At 45.8% G+C, this 24663-nt stretch overlaps 2 protein-coding genes across 4 annotated transcripts in view; both read right to left on the reverse strand.

The window, feature by feature from the left end:
• Nucleotides 1–889: 889 nt before the first annotated feature.
• LYN (LYN proto-oncogene, Src family tyrosine kinase) overlaps nucleotides 890–24663 on the reverse strand; it is a 111945-nt gene continuing 88171 nt past the window's right edge. For all 3 annotated transcript variants that reach the window (XM_082601253.1, XM_082601251.1, XM_082601252.1), the window contains exons 11-13: nucleotides 13062–13215; nucleotides 10311–10442; nucleotides 890–2238 (exon numbers count right to left, since the gene is read on the reverse strand). In XM_082601253.1, the coding sequence (XP_082457379.1) occupies nucleotides 2036–2238; nucleotides 10311–10442; nucleotides 13062–13215 (489 nt within the window). In that variant the 3' untranslated portion in view covers nucleotides 890–2035. The remainder of the gene's footprint in view (nucleotides 2239–10310; nucleotides 10443–13061; nucleotides 13216–24663) is intronic.
• Nucleotides 15458–20677, reverse strand: LOC309792036 (fas apoptotic inhibitory molecule 1-like). The gene is made up of 2 exons (XM_082601261.1): nucleotides 20270–20677; nucleotides 15458–16866 (listed from the first exon to the last, which is right to left on the reverse strand). The coding sequence occupies exons 1-2, from the start codon at nucleotides 20657–20659 to the stop codon at nucleotides 16717–16719; spliced, it is 540 nt and encodes a 179-aa protein (XP_082457387.1). The 5' UTR covers nucleotides 20660–20677; the 3' UTR covers nucleotides 15458–16716.

Consider the following 24663-nt stretch of genomic DNA (forward strand, 5'->3'; position numbering starts at 1 on the left):
AGCACCCTGTGTATGGGCACAGGCTGAGAGTAAGCCAGGAGGCCCGAGGTGACGGAGGAGATGCTGGAAGTAAAGGAGCACAGACTTGACCGAGGGGGACAGTGGAAAGTAAAATGGCCAAAGGAAGCAGAATTGAGAGGAGAAAAACACGGAGAAGATGAATTTAGTAATTTCTTAGAGACTTCTTTTTGCTTTAGGGATTCCTTACACTTTCTCTCCACGTTGGGTCACGTGTGTGATTCTGAAATAAAGCGTGAAGAGGTGGGCGTTTGTAGAAGATGCACCGTGGCGAATCAGGTGACCAGCTGTGCAGGCATTGGATGATGGTAGTTCACCTTTGTGAAGATGGCTCTTGTGAATTGAGAATTGTAGACTGTTTTAGAAAGGACCATTAAAAAGATATAAATATCACACGGGAAAAGAAGTTAAAATTTAGGGAAAGCAAAATATTCCATCCCTTTCCCCAGGCACCCAACATCTAGGCAACACAAACAAAATGAAATTGTAATGGTGCTTGCTAAGCCTGTTTGAAAACAAATCCTGTTGGGCCCCCATAAAGGGATAATCAGGTGTCCAGCCCAGCAACTCCTCCGTTCTCCAATCTGAAAACACTCAAAGGATGGAGGTGGAACTTGTACCCAATTTTGTAAAGGATGTTGTATCTAATGGATAATGTTGTAGATAATGTTGTATCTAATCTACCTCTCATCCCACCCCACCAACTGGTACTCAGTTTTATATTGCTGACAGTAGGAAATGTTAAACACCAGTGAAAAGCTTCACGTTCCTGGGCCAGGTGTAGTCAAACAAAATCAAAAATTGAAATATTAGGTATATACACAACAGCATAAGTGAAATGTGATGTGATATAGCATTTTCCATTCAAAGCTTACAGTAGAAAAATTTAATAAACAAAACCTCTTGTCTCTCTTGTTCCAGTGGCTCAGTTGAGCCTCCTGACTCATTTATTTTCCATCACATCTTCATATAAATAGTCTCACACAGACCTTACACAATTTAGAAAAGATTGCTGAATCACAAAAATAGCTCCCAAATATGGCATTGTTACTTTCTAGAGTATGACTAAAATGAATACTTGATCATTAAAACAATATTCAAAATCATTTGAAGCAATAAAGAAAATTCTGATGTTTTGTAAGGCCCTAGAAGTTTCTGCAGAGATCAGAATCTTATTGTTCTTCCAAACTACATTGTCCAAAAAAGTCTGGATACAGGAAATTGTGGATTTGAAAAGCTGAACCGTTAAAAAGTATTCCTTCTTATGGCAGAGCAGTTTCTAAAGCTCCTTTCCAGGGTGGTTGGGGCAAACCCCGGCTGCTGGGGTGGGGTGGGGGGGTCCATGTCGCTTAACACGGCTGCCCTGTCTGCTTGCAGGTGACACTTTCAAGGAAAGAGGCCCCCCCTTTTCCCAGCTGGGGTTCTAAACGGTCTCCACCAAAGGAAACATTGAACAGTCTCAGATTGCAGGGGGTGGGAGATCACTGAAATCTGGGAACGACACTGAAGCTTCTGACTTCACCTGCAAAATCTAACAGGTTGGATTAGTAAATTTTTTTTTAAACAAAGAAGCTAAAGCATAGAGAAAATACAAAGAAGCATCACGAAAGGCATATGGTTATTTTACTTTTATAAATGAGTTTAGCTGTGCTTCTGTCTGGGATTTACTGAAGTGGCCTCTGAACCTCTGAGGCACACATCCCGTTGTAAACACGAGGCCGATATGGGTGCACTTTTGGTGGGACACGTGTTGTCTTCTCAGAGGCCCGTGTCCAGATGTTGGTCTAGCGAGGCCGGACTGCCCACGGGGAGCAGGCCAGGCCACGCACTGGTAGGCAGTGGCCCCTGAGAGCAGAATCCTTTCCCATGGGGGGTGTTCTTCCTGAGTGTTAGCCTCGTGTGCGGGAAGCAGGGGTGGCCGGTGACCCCAGCCCAGGAAATAACTAGTGAGCAGGGATTGTTATGTTTTCCTTTTAGGAAGGCGGCCGTCCCGTGAGTGGCCTGAGTCCCCTGCGCCCTAGGGCTGCTGCTGGTACTGGCCCTCCGTGGCCGTGTAGAAGTCATCCAGGACGCTCTGCAGGTAGTCGAACGTGGGCCTCTCCTCGGCCTTTTCTTTCCAGCACATTTTCATGATGTCGTAGAGCTCGTCCGGGCAGTTCTCCATGCGGGGCATCCTGTAGCCCTGCGACAGGGCGGTCATCACGTCGGCGTTAGTTCTCCCTGAGACCGAGAAACCACAGGTACCATTAGAAGCCTGACCCAGGCTCACGCACTGCAGTGGTACCCACCTCCTGCATCTGTGGTTGAAGCAAAGCTTCGGAGGCTGCCATGGGCCGAACTGTGTTCCCACCACGCCCTCCCCTGCAAACTCGTATGTTGCACTCCTAGCCCCCAGGACCTCAGAATGTGACTGCATTTAGAGATAAGGCCTTTAAATGGGTGACCAAGTCAAAATGAACCCTTTAGGGTGGTCCCTAACTGCCTCTGACTGGTGTCCTTATAAGAAGAGGAGATTAGGAAAGGCCAAGGGAGACACATGGAGAAGACGGCCATCTCGAGCCAAGGACAAGCCTCGAGAGAAAGCAAGCCCGCCGACACCTTGATCTTGGACTTGCGGCCTCCAGAACCAGGAGAAAATAAATTTCTGTTGTTTGAGCCACTCAGTTTGTGGTATTTTGTGCTGGCAGCTCTGAAAACTGGTACAGAGGCTAAGGAAGTTTCTGTAAGCGATGAAATAAATGTTAGTACAAAGGAGATCAAGGCAGCATTCAGTTGCCAAAGCGAAAACAGGCAAACGTGGTAAATGGAAGACAAAGTGAGTTCTAATGACAAAAGGACACTGGACTTGACAGACCTTGTGAATGAACAGCCCAATCCTAACACTTAATCTCACTTTCTTTTGTAGTATTTTTTTTTCCAGCTTCTACCCGTAAAACCAAAAAAATCATTTTCCCGTACAGTATCTGATACCAATACTTTTTCAAAATTAGCTTTTCATCGTAAGTCTACTTAAAGAAGTCAGGATCCTTAAGTCAGCCGGACCAGTTGTTTAATTCCCGCTCCTCAAATGGTCCCGGCCTTCAGTACAGGACGATGCAGAGTCCGTCAGGCTGCTGGAAGGAGCACATCTCAACAGCCTGCGAGGGAAGCGGGCTGCCCGCTTTTCCTACGGGGCTCTGCAAGAGAGCTGACCACGGAGGATGGCTTTGACTATGGTCACATGTCTCAGGGCAGTTCAGATGCTGAACTGTCCATCTTTGATACTGAGAATAGCTTTAAGGAAAAAAAGGTCATTTAAATAACATTTCCCTCCAGTGCTAAAATGGGATATCGAAACACGCTCATCTAGCACTTTTAGCAGGACTTATCCACATCTGGGTGTTTTGCCTATTTTGTGGCTACCTTATTCTGTAGGGACATGGGCTCCTCTAGTGAGGAGATATACCTCATGCGGAATATTTTCATGCGTAGAATACATATAATATCTGGCACACGGGGAACTCCATTCACCCCAACCATTTCCTTTCCATAGTTATCTCCTTTCCATAGCCATAGATTTTACCACTAGTGGTCACTGGAAAGATCCTAAAAGATAACTAGACAGTTTAGGGGAAACATCTTTGACTTGATTGGAAACAGAACCTTCTTTTGAATTTATTCTCAAATCCGTGTTTTTCAAATTGTGGGTCACCACCCATTTGGGATCAATAAATTGATTTTGGGGGAGCTACCACTATTTTAAAATATAAATTACCAATATAACAGAGTAAAATAGAAAAGATCAGAGTGCGCTGTACATGGCAAAAGTCAGTGTGGTTTTGTGAAACTTTTGTTTTACATATGGAGCGGGTTTCTGTCTATTTCTTACTGTGGGTCATAATCAGTGACCTCTGAGCTCCTGTGCCCTTAACTAACCTTTCTTCTTCTAAGGACACAGTGACTGAAGGGCCCTGCCTGGATTTAAACCCTGAAAAAAGACACGATTATTTCTGTCTTGGAAGAGCCCTTGTTTTTGAAATAGAAAGACCCAAGCCAACCTTATAACTGTTAAGATCTCTTGAAAGTTGTTTACATGGTGAATTAATTTTGCTCAAGTCTACTTCTGAAACATCATCTTCGTATATTTGTGTAACGGGAATGTTCTAACTGGAACACTTCATTTGCTTCTCATTGCTTGAAGCCAAGGGGCTGATTTGCATCGCTTTCTTTAATTGGGGTTCTGGTCTCCATAAATTATGTGGCTTCAACATTGCTCTGGCTTCTGTAACTAGCCAAGCTCACTTGGATAAATTTCTGAAGAAATATCTGTGTTTACTTCTACATGGGCGTTGGGGAAAGTTCTGGGGTCCTGGCAGGAGGATTAATATCCAGGATAAAGGAAACAGCAGCTGGACCTGCAAGGCTGGGTAGGAACACCTCTTTCACCTCCTTCCTGGAGAAGCCCCAGTTGCATAAAAGGTCAGAACGTGCCCACAGAAGATAAATAAACCTTTCTAGGGCCCACGGTGCCGCACTGCAGATTTTCTTCTTCCTTGTTCTTATATGTTCTCCTAACCCCAAAGAACTCTCTCAATGATGCAGACAAAGGCCAGGCACGCCCCAGCCTGCCTGGGGAATCTGACTTGATAAGAGGAATAAAAAGAAGGAAATCTGAAGTCTTTCTTTTTATGTACAAGTAAATCTACCAACAAAATACGGCTATCAACGGACAAGTCTGATGGAAGAAAGAAAGAGAGGAGAGAGACCTTGACCGAACCCTAAGATCAAACCCGGTGCTGGTCTGTTGCTAGGTTGAAGACAGCAAACACCCATTGGCTGGTGATCTTTACAGGCAAGCAACTTCATAGTCCACCCTCCCTCCTTTCGACAAGCGTGTAGTGAGTACTTCCTACGGGTCATGAGCTGGCACTAAGCTCTGAGAGGTACAAAGATGACTAAGACCGAGTCCTGTGCTCAAATGGCACACAGCCCAGTGGGGAAGCCAGCTCAGGAGACGGAGCCGGGGGGTGGGCAGGAGGTGACATCTGGAGTCGGTAGGAATTGGCAGAGACTAAAAGTTGGTGAAGGAGCAAGGGAGGGAGAAGGACGCAGTACAGCAGAGATGAGAAGAGGGACGGGGGTTAGCGACAGGAGACAGAAGCCCAGGCGCTCCAGGAGCCAGGACAATCTGTAACGGCAGAGCGAGCCTGTATGTGCGAGCAAAGGAAGTACAGCCAGTCCGGGACCGCAGTCTCCCGCCCAGTGGGACTTCCAAAAGGGCAAATTATTTTTTTCTGAGCACTGCTTGTGATGGAGCATTTGCAGCAGGATGAGTTTCCTGATTCTGGTTCACATATAGCTTAAGGTGCTAGATATATCTATCTGGCAAGAAGCAGCCAGAAAAAACACAATGCTTCCGAAAGCTTCGCCTTTTTCAAACCTCCTTTCTCTTTATAAGAGCAAGGCAAAACAAACCCCCAACCACAAAGGTCCCCTCTAGTTTCTTTACAAAATTCCTATACAAATATGACGACAGTTTTGCTTTTAAGATAGTGAAGGATCTTTTTGCCCCACCTCCCTTTTCCCCTTTAATTCATCCCCAAACAAAAAGAGAAGAAGAAAGAGAAAAACGGCATCTCTGATGTAATCAGGAGACACCTGTCAGCCGGAGGCAGAAGTGGTCTGAGCCCAGAGAAGGAACGTGACCCAAGCGCCCGCCAGAGAGGAGTCAGCAGTGGATGTCTGGTCACCACATCTTGGGACGGGGCACTCCCGGGCTGAGGTCAGTGCTGCAGGCAGGACTGGACCTGGAACCCGCCTGGCAGGTGCCCAGGTCAACGCTGGAGGAAGGGAAGGAGAGAAGATCCAGGCCCAGTGGACGGGGTGCAGGGGGCGCAGAGGACTGGAAGCAAGGAGACTGAGGCACACCTGGCCTGGGCCACAGCCTGGCTGCACCTGAGGACGCCAAGCTGAGTGAAATGATCCGGCACAAAAGGACACATACGGTACGGTTCCACCTATAGGAGTGCTGAGAGCAGTGCAAGTCCTGGAGACAGAAAGTAGAACAGAGGTGACCAGGGGCTGGGGGGGCAGGCGGAATGGGGACTTAGTGTCTCATGACCCTAATGACCACAGTATCAGTTTGGAAAGATGAAAAAGTTCTGGAAATGAATAGCGGTGATGGTCGCACAGCGCTGTGAATGTACTTAATGCCACTAAACCATACACTTAACAATGGTTACGATGGTAAATGTTATTCTGTGTTTCTTTTACCACAATAAGAAAACCCACAGCAACAGCAAAGAAAGACACTGATGTCCGCTCCCCAGGGCACCTCTGGAATGCTGATGGCCAGGCGGTACTCCCAGCGGCAGGGCCTGGAAGATCCTCTTCAGAAGGAACTAAATAGCCCCAGAGAACAGACCTGAAGATACTGCGGGGTGAGGATGCCGACAGGGGGCCCGGTGGTCCAGAGGCCCTGGCTCCCACGAGACGTCTCAGTGAAGCAAGGGCGAGACGGTGAGCCTCAGAGGAGGACAGTGGACAGGATGACAGCGACAGAAGCATAGACAGGGGGCTCTGAGGACCACCCCAGGAGGTCTACTGTCCTACCAGTGAGTGATTTGGAGAGAGGCAAGGAGCGAATTTTCAAAGAAGCGACATACGAAAACTTCCCCAAATCTATGGCTACAAGTTTCCAGGTCAAAAGAACAAAACAGGTACCCAGCATAACATAAAAATGACAGAAGTGTCACGCCAAGGTACATGGCCATAAATCTCAGGGACAAAGAAGGATCTCGAATTCTTCCATAGAGGAAACGGGATCCTAGGGAGAAGACAGCCATCAGCCTTCAGGCCAGCCACTCGGGAAGCTGAAGTCAGTGGAAGAAGTTGCTTAAACTTCTAGGTGAGAACGTCTGGTGGACTAGCGTTCGCAACATAAACAAATTTGGTAACTGGACTTATTTAGCCATTTAAGTATATTTAGGACACGAATCTCTCAAGAAGAAGTCCTATTTGGAGTGGGGTCTATCTTCTAGGTATGAACTAGAAGAATTATTATCTTTGATGCCTCCAATTTTCACGAGACAATCTCCAAAGTCGAGTACGCAACAGTCGTGATCTGTTTACACATTCGGTGTCCCCACCCATGAGGACAGAGTGCTTCACGGCAACAGCTTTTGGTCTAGGGGCTACACACTGAAATTCATAACTAGGGGCTACACATTTAAATTCACAACTAGGGGCTACACATTTAAATTCACAACTAGGGGCTACACATTTAAAAACATAACAATAAAATATGGTTGAAATGGACTAACAGTAAACGAAGACAAAGGAGTTTTGAGATTTGCCCCAAATACAACAAATAGGTGCAAAGCCCTTTCCTAAAAAGCAGGTCATGGAAAAGCCCTTTTCTGCACTACATCCTCTGTGCACAGAAGTTCGTGGTGCCAGCCGTGCCAGTCCAAAGCGCCTATTCAACGAGTAGGACTGCAAATGGGAAACGACGCTCGCATACTCCACTAGCACTTGCTTCGTCTTTGACGACCAGAATTTTGGTAAGTTTATCAACAACATTGTACATTTGATTCTCACATTCCCAGAGTCTGTTTTATGTGGGTGCTGTCCGTTTTGGCATCTAGTCGCTCTGGGTATTTGGTGAAGCTCTAGTTATACACGCCTTGATATTCCTGGGATGTCTCTGACAGATGCACCAGGAATTGAGAACAGTGGCTGCCTTGGGGGCAGGGGTTGCGTGGCTGCAGACAGACGCACCTGTCACCTTACACCGCTTTGTACCTCTTGGACTTAGAACCATGTGACCATATTCTTATTTAATAATAACTAAAATGGAGGAAAATCTTTACTTAGGAAATAACAGTCTGTGTATGATATTTAGAACTATGAACAGCAAATGTTAGGATAAATAGCCAAGGCTCCTGAAAGCCAATGTGTCTCAGGAGCCGACAAGAGTGAGGCCCCAGAGGCAAGTTTCCATCAGAAGCCTTTTGCACTACCTGATTTTTAAAATATATTTTTTAGACAGGAAGTAAAATATTTAATGAAAACATACTTGTAAAAAGTTAGCCGCTTCAGGAATTTATTAAGAAAAAATTCATGTAACCTGTTATTTCATTGCTCAAGGATAGTAACATTTTGATATATTACACCTTTCAGTCTTTTTTTTTCCTCTGTTCATTTTATAGGAGACTTTCTTATTGCTTTTCTGTTTTTATTCCCCTTTTCTTTCTCTTAGCGCCTTTTTATTTTGCAAAGCTAGGCATATAGCTTCTAAACCACAAAAAGAAGAGACATATCCAGCACTTTTCCGGGTAAAGAAAGTATTCTCCGATAGCTTAATTGTCAGTGGGCCTGTCGTAAGCAGTTTTATAACAGTGATGGAACTGGCATGTGCTGTCTATGTTCACCAGTTTCCATGCACTCTATGAATCGAGTCCTCCGACAATTAAGTAAGTAGGATTGTCCACTCTGTTCACATGTCCTAATGCTAGGGGCTCTCATAACATACAATGCTTGTGACTGGGAAACCTCATCAACCCAGAACTCCCGAAAGGATGACACATCCCTGGTCCTATCAGAGGACAAGAGACTGCAGAATAGACCAACTGATGCTCTCTGGTTGGTCCTATTAGGTTTGTGTGTGTGTGTGTGTTGTGTGTGATTCTCACTGCTTTTCTACTGGTTATTTTATAATTTTTATGGTTTTTCACCCCAAGCATTTTCTAATCGTGGGCATTGAGCACAGCAGGTCAGACTGAGGAGGCCGGGATTCCGCAGCAGCTCTGCTAGGAGCTCGTGATGCAGTTCTGGGCAAGAGTCCGCTTCTTGGAGCCTCAGGGCCTCGTGTGCACATCACTGTGGAGCATGCAGTACATACCACACAACATGTGTGAGGCTGTATGTTTATCTGATCAGATGTCATATATATATATATATATATATATATATATATATATATATATCTACACACTCTGAGTGTATAATCTTTCTCTATAGGTTATAGCTTATAGATATATAATGTCAGATATCCGGGCTGATCAGGAAATACTGTCCCCATTTTGCAGTGGTGCTATTAATGAACTTCAGTGTCTAGAACAGAGCGGCCGTCAGAATATGAAACGTGGGCACCAGAGGGGTTTCACGGTACGGTCAGCCCACTGCGCAGGCACCACTGAAGGCCTTCCCCTCCAGCTGGCCCCCCAGGCCCCAGCTTCTCTACGGCTCAACCCCGAAGAGCAGTGAGGGTGATGAGGAGCACAAGGACCGTGCGACTGCTCTGTCCCAAAGCTTCCGGTCTCCTGGAGTCAGGGCCGAAGCCCCTGCTCGGGACCCCGTGGGTCACCCAGGCCCTTCTGTCAAGTCACTGAGTTCCCTGCTGCTGCAGGGGTCACTGTTTAGAACCTGCAACCCTATCCCACCCCCCAATCTCCATGGCGCCCCTCCCATCCTACGCACTGGCCCGATTACCAGTGATTATTATTAGTGATTGTTATCAGTCTCTCCCTCCTCAAGTATTAGCTCTCAAGGGCAAAAGCTGGGACTGCTCCATCCGGGCACCTCATGAGTGCCTGGCACCCTCAGATATTTTTTGGACGAGGGAATGACCTAAACATTAAAGATTTAATTTAAAATTGGCCGTATCCATTAATTTTGTTAAAAGCCAAACATTAACAAGAATGTGTCAGCTTGGGGAAAATTCCCTCTTCTTGCACATTCCAGCATGGATCCTGGAAAAAGGAGGAGCTGGAAGAACCTGGCTCCGAGGAGGTTAGGAATCCGGAAATACTGAACGATGTCCCCACATACAATATGTCAAAGACCTGAAGAATCTTTCACTCACACACACAGGTGGTTATTTCCTGAAGAGGCAGAGACGCCAAAGTCCCTTGTATGAACTTCTGTTTGAAAACTGACCGAGAAAGAATTGTAAAAGCCTCATCTCCACGTCCGTATCCTCCTCCATCAGGTGGACTGCTCGGGAGGGGCACCTGTGTCTAATCCTCTAATCCATCCTTATCAGCAATACCTGTGATGGTGCCAGGCACATTCTCGGCAGCAAGTGGTGGAATTAATTAGCGAAGCAAAAGAATATGCACTCAATCAGGCAAGAAGGCAGAGAAGTTTCTAAGCATATTTTAGGACACCTTCCAGTAACGACAGTCAAAATAAAGTTCTAGCACCATGGGCTTACTTTACTTTTGGATATAAGTTTATCTTTTTATGACTCGTGCCACTTGGCTTTTTTCTCCTATATACCAAGTGAATGGAAATAGATAAGTAACTGATACCTGGGTAGGGAATTTTCCCATAGGTGACGATTTCGTACAGGAGAATTCCAAAGGACCACACGTCAGACTTAATAGTGAAACATCCAAAGTTGATTGCTTCTGGAGCTGTCCACTTAATGGGAAACTTAGCACCTAGGGCAGAAGACACAGGTGTTTTACTTGGATCTCTGAGCTGAAACAAGAGTCATGGGCGTGTGACCTTCACACTTTCCTTTGGGGGGGAAATTTTAATGAATTATTTTGAACAGGTTAGCACATACACACAGTAGAAAATAGAGATGGTACAAAATGTCATACTAAGAATGTTTGCCTCCCTCTGTTTCCCTCGTGGGCATTCCCCTCTTAAGAAGCAAAGTTTCTTGTGTATTCTCTTAGCGAAATCACAACTAGCACACTTGAAAGATGAGAACATGACACCGAATGGAAAGGCATCTATTCTTAGCCTATACACCTGTCCCTCGACATCAGCCTTCTAGAGCACGTATCCTTCGTGTTCAAATTTTCTCTAATGACCCAGAGCATGTTTATATGGAATATAAGTATCTCGATGTGTATATTCTTGTGGTTAAATCTCTTGAAGCCTGTTCCAACGGGGATTTTAGATGCTACTCCAAGCTTTCATTTGATAGGACCAAATATTACTACTCTTCTAGGAACTGCGTAGGATGATGATCTGCCCAGAGTGAGATGATGATGAAACTAGGTTTCTCACGAGAAGCTGGTGAGGCTCAGCTTAGCCTCAACTTAGCCGCCGGGTCACACTGGGAGGCAAGCCTGGCCCCGGGGAACTCGCAGGGTCACCTCGAGGGAAGCAGGGACTCGGGCACTTCTGCACCCTGGAAAGGCAAGGGCTTTCCACCAACTACTATAGAATTTTAAAAATACATTTGCCTTCACGATGTCTTTGCTTTAGACTTTTCTGTGAAGTCCAGACCTAGTGCACAGGGCGGGGCCAGGAAGGGCGGGGCTGTGGTTGGGGCAGAGCCAGGGGCGGGGCCTATGTGTGGGGAGCCTGGGGTCCAGCATGGCCTTGGGGGGGGTTGACTCCCGGTTCTGCTGTTTCCAGCCAGCTATGACCCCGGCAAGACACTTACTGCTTCTGTGCCTTCTTGGCACTTCCATCCATGAAATGAGTAAATAGCAGAACGTCCCCTGTTGCCGTCAGGGTTAAGTGGGTGGGTCTGCATGCTTGGCACAGAGGAAATACCAGTGAGGGTAAATATCATTACTTTTGCCCTGAGGTGAACTACTGTTTCCTTCTAGAACCCGAGCTCTCTGCATTAGGCCACCTGTTTCTCGTGTGAGACTCTAGGCTTGTCAAATTCTACAAAACCGATGTAATAAATTCTGACTCATGCACTTTGAGGCCACATCTCCTGGGTTTGAGTCCTGGCCCTGGCACTTACTATGGGGCCTCAGAAGCTTCTGAACCTCTCCTTTTTTCTCATCTATAATGTGGAAACAGTAATACTACTTATCACATAGGGTTACTGTAAAGGTAAATGAGATGATGTATGGAAAGCACTTAGAATAGCCGCTGTCACGCTGCAAATGCTCACTACCTCTTAGCTACTTCTCCTCAGACTATTTTCCTTGACCTGCCATTTTGCTGAAGATAATTAAGGCCAAGGATAAATTATAATCCACCTAAGAGAATGTAAACTTGAGGCAGGAGAACTACCGTAAGTATGACGAATGCAGGAGATGCTAGACAAATCAAATCGATGTTTTCAATTTGTTTGTCACCTCTATAAATTCTGTGGGTACCTTCCAGAAATAACACACATGTAGTTAAAATAATCCTTGTTTAACAATTCTTAGGAATGTCAAGAAAGTGCTTGGCTCTTTCAGAAGAGAGAAAGCACTGCAAAAAAACTCACTTAGCTTTCACGAGTGAGACCATCAGAATCCTCAGATCATAAGCAACACAGAAGAATCTCCAACAGGAAAGGTCAGTGCAGCCCCAGACAGGGCTGGCCCCAGAATGACAGGCCAGGAACTCGAAGATTTACTCTGTGCGTTTTTTGGTTTACATATATAATATGGAAGGTGGGAAAATAAAGGAGTGTATTTTTGTAGTGTTATATTTACTTCTGTGTGTGTGATCATTTCCATGTTTTAATTTGTAGTTAAAAGGCCAGAATATAGAGTATAGACTTATTGTTACAAATATTTTCTCGAGGGCTTCCCTGGTGGTGCAGTGGTTGAGAGTCCGCCTGCTGATGCAGGGGACACAGGTTCATGCCCCGGTCCGGGAAGATCCCACATGCCTCAGAGTGGCTGGGCCCGTGAGCCATAGCCTCTGAGCCTGCACGTCCGGAGCCTGTGCTCCGCAACAGGAGAGGCCACAACAGTGAGAGGCCCGAGTACCGCGAAACAAAACAAAACAAATATTTTCTCGATAGTTAAGGAAAGTATACTTCACTGTTCTGGTGAAAAGCTCTAACAAGTAATATGAACAAAGAATAATGATCCTGTCAAATCTCATTTTGTTTTGCCTTGCTTAATCGAAATACAAACGACAGCATTTGTAAATTTCATAAAAGTATCTTGCAGAGCTAATCAAGAGAGTAAGTTTTCAAAACAATTATTAGAATAAACCACAAACAGCAACTATGGTGCATTTTGAATATTGTACCAAATGAATTGTTTTTCTAGTGATGTCTATTGTAATTGCTTTGTTAAAAACAGGCAAAACCAAAATAAAACTGAACAATAACCCAACACCTAAAGGTCGCTCCGGGAACATACCTTCCCTGGCTGTGTACTCGTTATCCTCAATCACTCGAGCAAGGCCGAAATCGGCGATTTTGCACATGAGGGACTCGGAGACCAGGACGTTCGCGGCCCGTAGGTCCCTGTGGATGTAGTTTTTCCTCTCGATGTACGCCATTCCCTCTGCGATCTGGAGACAGAAAAAGGCTCTCCTTTACCTGTTCCATTTAGGCCCATATAGGGACACATGGAGAAAACCCAGAAAACTTCTGAGGTCCTGAAATCCTTTCATGTACGATATCCTGATCATTCAAATTTTTAAAACAGCAGGTAAATTACAATCGCCATTTTGAGTCCTTTCTAAAATAGCTGCCCCCAAACCTCCAAGGATGGTAATCACTCTCGACATGGTTATTTAAATAGCTATATGTCTCAGCCTTTTTTAAATGCGTGGAGACTTTTCTTCAGATCCTACTAAATTCCTGCATGTAGATACACGGATGTTTGTATCCCAGTTTTTCAAACGAGGAAAGAGAGCCAGGGAAGTGCCGTGCCAACACAGATACATTATTGGGGTGTCAAGAACAGGCTGTCCCTGGTCAGCAGTGTCCTTGCTGTCGGGTCAGTCAACTGCCCGCAGGCCCCGGGCTCTAAGCTCTCTGCACAGTCCCTCCAGGATGAGCAGAAAGGGTCACCCAGACATAAAGCTGACAGCAGGAGAGAAGCACGGATAAAGTGATAAAACAGGGGAGGTGAAACGGCTACTCACCGCTTACTAGGAAATCGGGTTTGTAAGGAATCAACATAGGATTATTAAGGAAAACATTACCAAATTATAAAGATAAGAATCGAGAAGGAAGGAGGAAAGGTAGGAAGGAAGGAAGGAGGGAAAGAAGGGAAGGAGGGAGGGAGGGAGGAACCAAGTAGCTGTGTCTGGTGAGCAGTTAGAGGGAAAACTAATTAGGATTGTGTCACACAGGAATGAACGCATTCTGCGGATTCTACCCTGAATTCCAGGCGGCTCAGCGTGGAGGACCTGAGTACTCCCACACCCCACCCTCAACAGCATCCTCCTGGCTCAGTCAAACGCCACTGTTTCAGCCAGGCCCTGCGGCTTAGCAAAAGCTTTTTAGCTCCTTTACTACAGGGGGTGCTTCTCCTGACCTCCGCCTGGAATGCCTTGCTTCCCCTCTCGGCCAGTCACTAGGCTTCCTTCTGGCCAGAGGGCCTTCCCTGAACTCCTCTTGCATAATTTCACTCTACACCCACCAACAATGGTCAATTTGTACAAAAACCATTTGCACCTACTGACCATAGCTTTGCCATTATTTTGATGCTGTTGAAGGTGCTTACTGCTATCCTGCCCTCCAGACAGCAAACACCACCAGGGAGTAGCCACCTTACATCTTTTCTGTTCTCACTTGTATCTACTAGAAGCTTCAGCCACGTCACTCCCCTCTTCTCAGAGCCGAAGAAAGTTCTTTGGTAAATGTGCTGGGTTTTTAATGTTACCAGGATGCTACGCTGTTTGCTCTCTGCTGCAGGAATTTGCCAGCTGCTATTTCTGTGGCCAGAAAAATCTGCCGTATAATAATCAGAATACACCAGCTCAGTCCCAAAGTCCTGGCAGCCCAGGGGCTCGCCTGTGACTCGCCCAAAGAGTCTTGAACAGGTAAAAGCATAAATCCGAAGGAAGAGGTCTGAGCATCTTCTTTAGTAGAAACGACAATTTGATAACGTACACCTTGACTATGACCAAGAATAACGTGTGTGGCACGCAGGCTGGGCCGGTAGAGTGGAGAAGACCCAGGCCATGCGACACCTGCTGAGTGGACTCGGGGTCCAGCCCCTGCCTGGACGGCTGGGCCAGCCTCACACAGCATCCCTCGACAGGAATACCTTAATCCTTTGTGCAAGAGCACCCAGGTCACTCCCTGCATAAAACTAGACTCCCAGATAACATCTGAACCCCTCAGCGCTGCTTTCAAGGCCCTGGGTGACTGGTCCATTATCCTCCACCTCCCACCACTGCCTCCGTCCAGGATCCTGGCTCCTGCAGCCCCTGTCGCGGGGCAGGTCATCCTGCAGGTCTCAGGGGAGATGGCCCTTCTGCTGAGAGGCCTCCCTGACCCTCCTTCTCCTCCAGTGTGTGGTCCCAGGGCGCCCTGTTCCTCACCTGTTTACCTGGGCATCACAGGAATGTAAACCCCTTAGGGCACACTCCTGTTCTTGAGCCCGCATGTAATGTTCCAATGATTCTAGACAAAGTGGGCCAGGAACCGGGAAGAGCCGAAGCTGGCTGCTATCGCAACATGTCCACGAGCTGCAACTACTGAGACCACGAGCCGCAACTACTGAAGCCTGCGCGCCTAGAGCCCATGCTCCGCAACAAGAGAAGCCACCGCAATGGGAAGCCCGCACACCACAAAGAAGAGTAGCCCTGGCTCGCCGCAACTAGAGAAAGCCCGCCTGCAGCAACGAAGACCCAGTGCAGCCACAAATAAATAAATAAATAAATAAATAAATAAATAATAAATAAATAAAAGTGTCCTGGGAACTTGTGGGTAAGGCTTTTATCACACTCACCCGAGTTCTGCATTTACAGAAACCCGAATGCATTTTTTAACACGATTCTCTGAAATAATAACAGACTTGAGGCAAGCCCAGCTTAGTTTGGCTTTCTTTTCCACGTCAGAGTGCTTTAAGGGGCTCATATTCCAAACAATAATAATAGCGTTCACCAAGACCAAGTTTCTAAACAACAGTGCTTGCCAAGTGGAATAAACAATAGATATGAGAGCAAAAGAAAAGTTTTCGGATAGGGCTGGTTTTGAGGTCAAAAAAGACTACAATTCTCTTCTTATGTAAAAAGTATTATTTCCCTGGTCTATATGTATTTTTCTTTCCTGGTTTCTTTCTTTCTTTTTAAAACCTTAATCTTTTTTTTTTTTTTTTTGGTTGTTGTATTTACTTTGGCTAAAGTAAATCCAACTCTATTTCTCTATTTCGCAACAGCAGGAAGAAATCATAGACCACTCTGGCTAATGGAATCCAGGATCAACTTTGCTTGCACGGATATGTTCTTGCTCCTCCAGGTCACTTAGTCTGACCGTTGTCAGCACTGCAGAAAGAGCTGTTGCATAAATGCATCCCCCCCAGGCTCAGCCATCCTCGGGGACCCGGGGAGAGGGGAGCGCTCTCCTCCTACTTTCTTTTTAACTAAATTATAGTTGACTTACAATGTTTCAGGTGTAGAGCAAGTGATTCAGTTATACATAGATATATATGTATTCTTTTTCAGGTTCTTTTCCATCACAGGTTATTACAAGATACTGAGTATAGCTCCTTGTGCTCTACAGTCGGTCCTTGTTCTTTTTTTTTTTTTTTTTTTTTTTTATTTTATAGCATTTATTATAGTAAAAGTTGCTCTTGTAAAACACTAGTGATTTTTGGTCCGTATCTTATTTTCCATTTGACATTAAAACATTTTACATTATTTACAAAATAAATTGCAATATTTATGATACATAATTTTTTTCCTGACCTTTGGAACATTACAGTTTCAAGTAACTAAAACATAAAGACATGGCGACTAGATGTACTGAAAAGTACATACTGAACATATTTAATCACCACAGTAATTAAAAAGTCCTGATCTTTACTTGTTAAGATTAAAATCATTAACATGAAGTCATTCAGGAATCCCTGGGATTTCTCTGTTATCCACAATGAGAGTATGAATAATCCCTTCTTTCCGCTTCCCACTACTGACAGCCTTTATGTAACAGTCATGGTTCCCAATACTGAAGTGAGTTTCAGTCCCGTCATCTACAAACTCACCCTGGGCAAACAAAAGAAGGAGGAATTAGTGTTCCAGAAACATTTATCTTTGTCTAGAGCATTAACATCACCTAAAAAGGGAGGTATAATGAAGTACATATTAGTTCAATGTTAAACTTTGCAAGATTAAAGTTAGAAGCTTGTATTTAGATGCTTTTACGTCTCTGTTATGAAGGTTTCTTATTTGCACCCCCTACAGTCTTTAAGAATCTTAAGTTTCAGAGAAAAAAAAAAGTGTACCTAATGGCTATGTGTCTATAACATATACTATGTAGACAATGTAGACTATTTTCAAAAGTAAAAATAATAAACCTGATAGCAAACATTTATTAGTGATTTATTCTATACAAAGAATGGTTTACATGCATTATTTTGTTGCATCCTCACAATAACCTGATTGATTGGAGTACGATTACTATCCACATTTGATATGTGAGGAAACTGAGGCACAGAGTGGTTAAATTACTTGCTGAAGGCCCCAGTCAGTAAGGGATAGAGTGTTCTTAACCACTCTGAACATCTGATTCCCCAGTGTGTAAGGTGGCTTACAATAAATACATAACATAAAAAATAAAACCAGTGAGAGGCCCACGTACTGCAAAAAACAAAACAAAACAAAACAAAAAACATAAAACCAAACACTACTGAGTCTAGACTTGCTCTGTCCAGTACAGTAGCCACTGGCCACATGTGGCAACTGAGCATGTAATGAGGTGCGTCTAAAATGAGATACTCTGTTAAGGGTAAATATACACTGGATTTGGAAGACTTAGTATGAAACAAAGAATGTAAAATAACTCAGTAGAAACTTTTTCTATTTATTACATGTTAAATGATAATATTTTTGATATACGGATTTAAATCAAATTTTTATTAAGATGAACTTCACTGTAAAACTTCTGAAATCTGGCTACTAGAAAAGTTATATATGAAGCTCCTATCTGTGGCTCATATTTCTATTGAACATCACTGATCTAGAGTAAAAAGATAGGGGCCAAGTAGTACAGAGAAGGAAGGAAGAACAGGAGGCTTAGAGGATAAAAGTGAATTATGCAAAGAAGCATCATCAGACTCACAACTTGGCTATGAGCTTCCTGGCAGCCAAAGCAGAGCAAGGCCCCGTAGCTAACATTATCCAACCAAGGAAAGCACAGGAGGCATCAGAGAGGGAAGCTTTTTCTTAGCTCTGGGAAGAATCTGGCCAACACGGAGGTGTACTGACCACAAGGACTGGGGGTGCTGGTCCTGGAGTCTAGTGTATTCTTTTTACCCCTTTCCACATTGAGTTTTGAAAAAACCCTTCAGGTCATACTTCTGTAAAAATCAATTTGGAGGGCAGAGGAAGGGTTGAATAATACAGTCCTTGTGAGTAGCTTCTTGGTAATTTGACAGATACATAGTCTTGGTCACGATGCTTTGAGATGAAAAGGAAATGGAGAAAATAAGCTGTAAGTCACAGGCAGCAAGAGCAGGTGTGCATAGTGCTGGGGAAGACTGCCCGGATATGGAGCTGCCAAAACTGCCTAGGTCGTAGTTACAATGAGGAGGCAACTGAGTGAGAGCTATTGTCCAAACACTTGTGGTTTCTTGTCAATTACTGAGGAACAAAGACATTGTGGATGGACATTATTTTCAACTTCCTACTTATTTACAACCACATTCTTAAATCTCTCTTTACATTTGCACTGGAGAATTCCTGGAGGGTGGAGGGAATGTGATCCCAAAGTGCAGACTCTCCATCTAGAGAATTCCAGGGTAGGAAAAAGAGAATAGGAAGGTCTAGCAGATGTGGCGTCGGGCACACAGTAGGCATGGAAACTTAAGCTGGTCCAAAAGGAGACATAAAATACTGAAGAGCCCTCCAAGCCTCTCTGCATAAAAGTCTCGATGGGTAGGTTTAACCCAGAGGGTGGATCAAACTCTGGAGGATCAATTTGGAGTGAGCCCTGGTTACATTTCCCTTCAAGAATTAAAACTAGGATTAATAAAGAGAAAAGCATTAATCTTTGTAACTTTTGATTTCTGGCTTGGGCACTTCCTTAGAAGCAGACTGGCTATAAGACCCAGCTAGTCTGCTGAATACATTTATCCCAGACCTTCCCTCCAAGCACATCTCCTCACCTTCCCAGACCTACAATAGAGAAGGGAGATGACAGCAGCAAACACGACTTGCAACTAGCTAAGCTGTGCCGGGGAAGAGAGCTGCTCACGATCTCTAGCCCTGGTGTTCATGTCCGAAGCCATGAAAGGGGACACCAGGGCTGGTATACCGCCTGCTTGCCAGCTGACCCCAGAACACATGGGAATTTCCACCCAAAGATTTCAGCTCCTGCTTCCACACTCCCAGCTGTCCAGGACCGCCTCCCCTGCTTCACTTCCTCCCCTGCTGTACATACCACGATTATTTCCTTCCCACTTGAGATGCACTCCTATATTCGTCCCACCACAGCCCTAACGGCGCAAGCAGCAAAAGCCCAACACACTGGGGTTTGGATGGGGATCTCACTGTGCTCGGCTTCAATGGGTGGGGTAGCCTCTTAGCACTGCTACTCTACAAATTCCACTTGTCTTCTGGGGTTCGTGACAGTGCCCTTTCCTACCTGCCTTTGTGTCACCTGACATTGTGTGCGTCATTTCTTTTTCACAACCTTTGCTTTTAGAGAAGTACTATCTGCTTTTTGAGTGTATGGTGTAAAGCCTTCCTATTCAGAGTGTGACCTGTGGACCAGCAGCTCTGGCAACACCTGAGGACATGTTAGAATATGCATTTTAACAAGATCCCAACTGATTCTATGCATGCAAGTTTGAGAAGCAGTGGTATAAAGCACCCCTTTAACCTGGATAAACACAGGAGGACTCAACCTTTGGGGAGGACTTTTTTTTCTTTCTTTTTTACAAACCCTTGTGTCGAGGGCTGACTTTCAATAAGTTTGCAGCAAGGGAGCTGCTCTGCTAGGTACGAAACCCGGACCCAGAAGCAGATTGTCTACGAATGGTTTAGCACCAGGGTCCCCACGAAACGGGCGTAACGGGCGAGGGGGCGGCCACCTTTCCAGCCGCGTCCGTGTCCCAGGACGAAGGACTCTGCGCGGCAGATTGCGCTGCGCTGCACCGCGCCGGGGAGGATTTTGTAAATGTGGGAACTCTTTTCAGGGTAGAGGCTGGTCCAGGAGAGGAAAGGTAGAGTATGAGCTTGGTGCCAGACATAAGTTGTTACCAAACTCTCACTGCCCCAGGCACTGCCCAGGAAAGGTCTTCAGATTTTGGAGTCAGGATTACTTCATCTCCTTTTTGTTTTTAACCAAGAGGACCTTCGTTACTTATAAAATCTCCAGTTAGGAAACACAGCAACGTTTCAGTGGTCACTCACGCACATGGTGAGAGTAATCAAAAGGTCAACTCACTGCTGTCTCCAGTTTTGTACCGTTGCACCACACATCCATAGTGTCTTTTTCCAGCACAACTCTACAGTCCTCACCATCCAAATGTAATAACCAAGTATTGGTAGTTTTTGATCTGTTCTCCATATACTTCTTGAGACTTTTCCCATTAATTTCCAGAGTATATTCATAAGCAAAACCACTGACAGCATCTATATTTATGGTTGCTTTCATCTTTGCAGCTCCAACACAGAAGGTTTCTTTGCCCACTAATTTGAACATCCATTCTTTTCTTATCTCTTCCTTCCCATCTACATATACCACTCGTTTGCCTGATGTGGTCCCATGTTCGAATTCAATCTTATGGACTCCATCACTTAAAGCAACATCCCAAACAGCTACGAGATCTGTCATTTTCTCCAGGCTGTAAGGAGGGCTTAATGTTAACCCGAGTGTCTCCCGGGAGCGGGGGTTCGGCTCCTGCGCTTCCTTGCTTGTGCTTTTCTGCTCCACTTTTCCGACGGCGACGAGTATGAATTTATACTCGGGGAGAGGCCGGAGCCGCGGGTCACGGGGCCTGGCCGGGTAGGGGGGCCCCGCGGCCCGCCCCGGTCCCTGCCCCGCCTGCGGCCCGGCCGCCAGGAGACACCAGGAGCCCCCTCCCCGCCCCCCGTGCGGGCCCGGGCCTCACCGCAGGGTCCGGTCCTTGTTCTTTATCTACTTTATATATAGTAGTGTATATCCGTTAATCCCATTAGCTCAGAAAGGCTGATCTGTGGGCTTCCCTGGTGGTGCAGTGGTTGAGAATCTGCCTGCCAATGCAGGGGACACGGGTTCGAGCCCTGGTCTGGGAGGATCCCACATGCCGGGGAGCAACTAGGCCCGTGAGCCACAACTACTGAGCCTGCGCGTCCGAAGCCTGTGCTCCGCAACAAGAGAGGCTGCGACAGTGAGGCCCGCACACCGCGATGAAGAGTGGCCCCCACCCGCCGCAACTAGAGGAAGCCCTCGCACAGAAACGAAGACCCGACACAGCAAAAAAAAAAAAAAAAAAGAAAGAAAGAAAGAAAAAAAGAAAGGCTGATCTGTGAAGGAGTTATGTGGAGTCGTTCAGGTTTGGTGAAGACACAGTCTGATTCAGGAGATTGCTTTGTGCCCACAGATATTTTACTTAGATGATGATGGTAACAGGTAGGTGGCTGATTGATAGGTAGGTAGGTAGACATATAGATGCATAGTTAGACATTAATAACCACTACTTCTCCCACCACGAATGGAGCACTTTTTATGTACCAGATACTGTTTTACATCCATTACACCCAATTCACGTTTCATCTGAATAACAACTCTATCCGGTAAGTTTTATTTCCATTGTACACATGCAAATGAAGCTTAAAGAGGTACAAGAACCTGATGAAAGCCAGGAGGGAAGGAGAGAGCCAGGATTGACACCCAGGAGTGTCTGACCGCCAGATCACATGTCAGAATGTTCCATCAGCAAGAGAGCTCATAACTAGATGCTTCTGGAACTCAAATTTTTCATCGAGAGAACACTATTTTACTGAGAAGAGAGAAAAATGCTTTTGAAGATTCCTCCTGGAATTCATTGTTGTTAAACCCCAATTTCACCGCTCAGAAAAGCTACCACAAACCTTCCCCAGGCAGAGCTCAGGATACCCATCTCAGGAAGGACATACAAGCTTGGTTTGGGCTGTCTTTGTCTAGAACAGGGTTTCTCAACCTTTTTCCATTATCATCTACTAAGGAGAAATTTTTAATTAAATAAAAAATTTTAAATTAAATACAAAGAAATAGGATTTTGTCAGGTAGGCCTGAGCTCTGGAGGGCGACAAACTATCGTAATATCTAAGATTTTCCCATCTGCCAAGAACCAATTTTCAGTCCCTTGGGGGCAACTTGCCCCATTTTGTTTTCTTGGTCTAGAAGAAGCTAAACTGAGCAAAGAAGGTATAAAGCCCATTTTGCCCTATGACTCAGAAGAGAGAAATAAGATGGATGGTGATCTATTCTTGGCTTGAATGAGGTTAAGGCTCTGTCAGAATGAAAATAACCAGGCTAAAATTAAGCAGGAAAATATTCTTTCCTTCAAATAGCCCTATATATTGCAAAAAAAGCAATGAATGTCTTTCCCTTTGGAAATTTGATGGGGCTAAAAGGAAATTACATTCCTAGGGTCACACCACAGGTTAGGGCAATGGTTTGGAAGTGACTTCAATTTCCCTTCTGTGCATTTAGCCGTTAAATGAAGTTTAAACCCTTACACCAGTATTTCTTAACTCTGGCTGTGTACCGGGCATCTGATCTTAACCCGGGTCTCATCCTAAATCACCTAAGCATGCATCTCTAGGTGTGAGGCCTCCCTAGGTGGTTGTGCCCTGCAGTCTGGGTGGAGAATGGTCCTTGTCCCTTATCACCTCTGGGAGCTTGATTCTGACCCTGATTTATTCGATCAGAACCTGGATTTTAACAAGCTCTCTGGGTGATCTGTATGCACACCGGACTTGGAGAAGAATTGCGGTAGATCCAATGCTTTTCAACTTCAGCTATTTTAGGATTTAAAGTTCTAGACAGATTGGAATGAAATCTCCGTCTCGACACCACGAGTAGATGGACTGTTGTCCTCCTAACACTGGGGAAAGGAATTCCCCAACAACTCAGCTGAAGAAAAAGAAGGAGCAAAGATGGGCAGAGCCAGCAGGAAAAAGCCCAGGTGGGGAGAGGGGCGTGCCATGCTGAAGCTGGGGAGGTGACGGGCCAGATAATGGGGGTGCGGGCTAGTCCTCGTACATCAGCAGCTCAGAACGTGTGTCCTGAGCTTTTGTTTTTCTTGTAACTAAGGGAGAAGGACTCCAGCCTTACAGCTCAGAGGCAGGGAATTCGGAAGCGCTTCCTCCACATCATGGTTCTGGGGCTGGGCCACTACTTAAGAGGGCTTAGGAAACTGATTGAATCTTTCAGCTTTAAATCATCTGAGGGGATTCTCTACCTCTTGGGCCACGCCAGCATCACGCCAGCATCAGGCTCAGTGATGCACAAACACGAGAAAACCTTGACTTTCTAAACCACCTGCCAGCACTAAAGAAGAACTAAAAACGTCTCGTCTCCATGTGCTAATTTCCCACTCTGTATTAGAGAGTCTGTGTGTGAAGCTACTGGGCATTTGAAGTGAAAAAGCACCCCTATTACTTAAAATGAGAATAGTCGTACAAGGAGATAAATTTAGTGATGTGTCTGTACTCCTGGTTTAAAGCTACCTGATTTAGGGTTACATGTGCTTGTCATTTCTTGAGCTCTTCAGCCCAAATAGCGTGGCGGGTGTACAGTTCCTAGTTCCTCTTTTTGTACCTTCAGTGGAAACATACGGTGACATGTTCTCTGTTTGATGTTTCTATGTGCGTGTGTGTGTGTGTGCATGTGTGCGTGTACACGCATGCACTGCTGTCCTGGGAGGGCAGGGAGGAACTACTAGGTAAGTGAGTGACCCACTGGGATCCCAACCTGAGCCGGTAACACAGCGACTTCTGGTGAAATCCCAGGCATCTAGTACCCAGTGAAAGTTCTAGGCACAGAGGAGATATTAAAAATGATGCTTCCTGGGCTTCCCCAGTGGAGCAGTGGTTGAGAATCTGCCTGCCAAGGCAGGGGACACGGGTTCGAGCCCTGGTCCGGGAAGATCCCACATGCCGCGGAGCAACTAAGCCTGTGTGCCGCAACTACTGAGCCTGTGCTCTAGAGCCTGTGAGCCACAACTACTGAGCCCACGTGCCACAACTACTGAAGCCCGCATGCCTAGAGCACGTGCTCCACAACAAGAGAAGCCACTGCAATGAGAAGCCCGCACACCACAGCAAAGAGTAGCCCCCTCTGGCCACAACTAGAGAAAGCCTGCGCACAGCAACGAAGACCCAACATAGCCAAAAATAAATTAAAAAAAAAAAAAGATGCTTTCTGAGTTAGAGGCCAACCTCACCTTGTCAGGTGCGAAATAAGCCACCCCCCAGCCTCAAGGCCATCCTCCAGGGAGGTCTTTCAAATGTGCTGTGAGAAGGAAAGGCATGACCATCGGGCACTCACCAATCAGCTTCCCAGCCAGGGACCTGAAGGGCTGGAAACACACGTGACCACAGAGGACACTCTGACCCCAAATACTGGGGATTCTGCCTCTCCCACTGCTGGTGTGAAGGCGACGTGCCAACCTTCCCACAGATGCACCCTCAGGGGCCCACAGGCACTGCCTCCTCCAAGGGGAAGAGACCCAGCCTCACCGGTTGGTGGGTGCACGGCATCCATCCCCGACATCTGAGATCCCCGGCATTTGAGATCCCCAGCTGGTGGGGCACCTCGGAGGATCACCACGGACACTCCCTCTCTATGGCAGTGTTGCCAGCGTGTGTCTA

The sequence above is a fragment of the Mesoplodon mirus genome (genome assembly GCF_964341445.2).
Source record: "Mesoplodon mirus genome assembly, chromosome: 16".
Classification (NCBI taxonomy): domain Eukaryota; kingdom Metazoa; phylum Chordata; class Mammalia; order Artiodactyla; family Ziphiidae; genus Mesoplodon; species Mesoplodon mirus.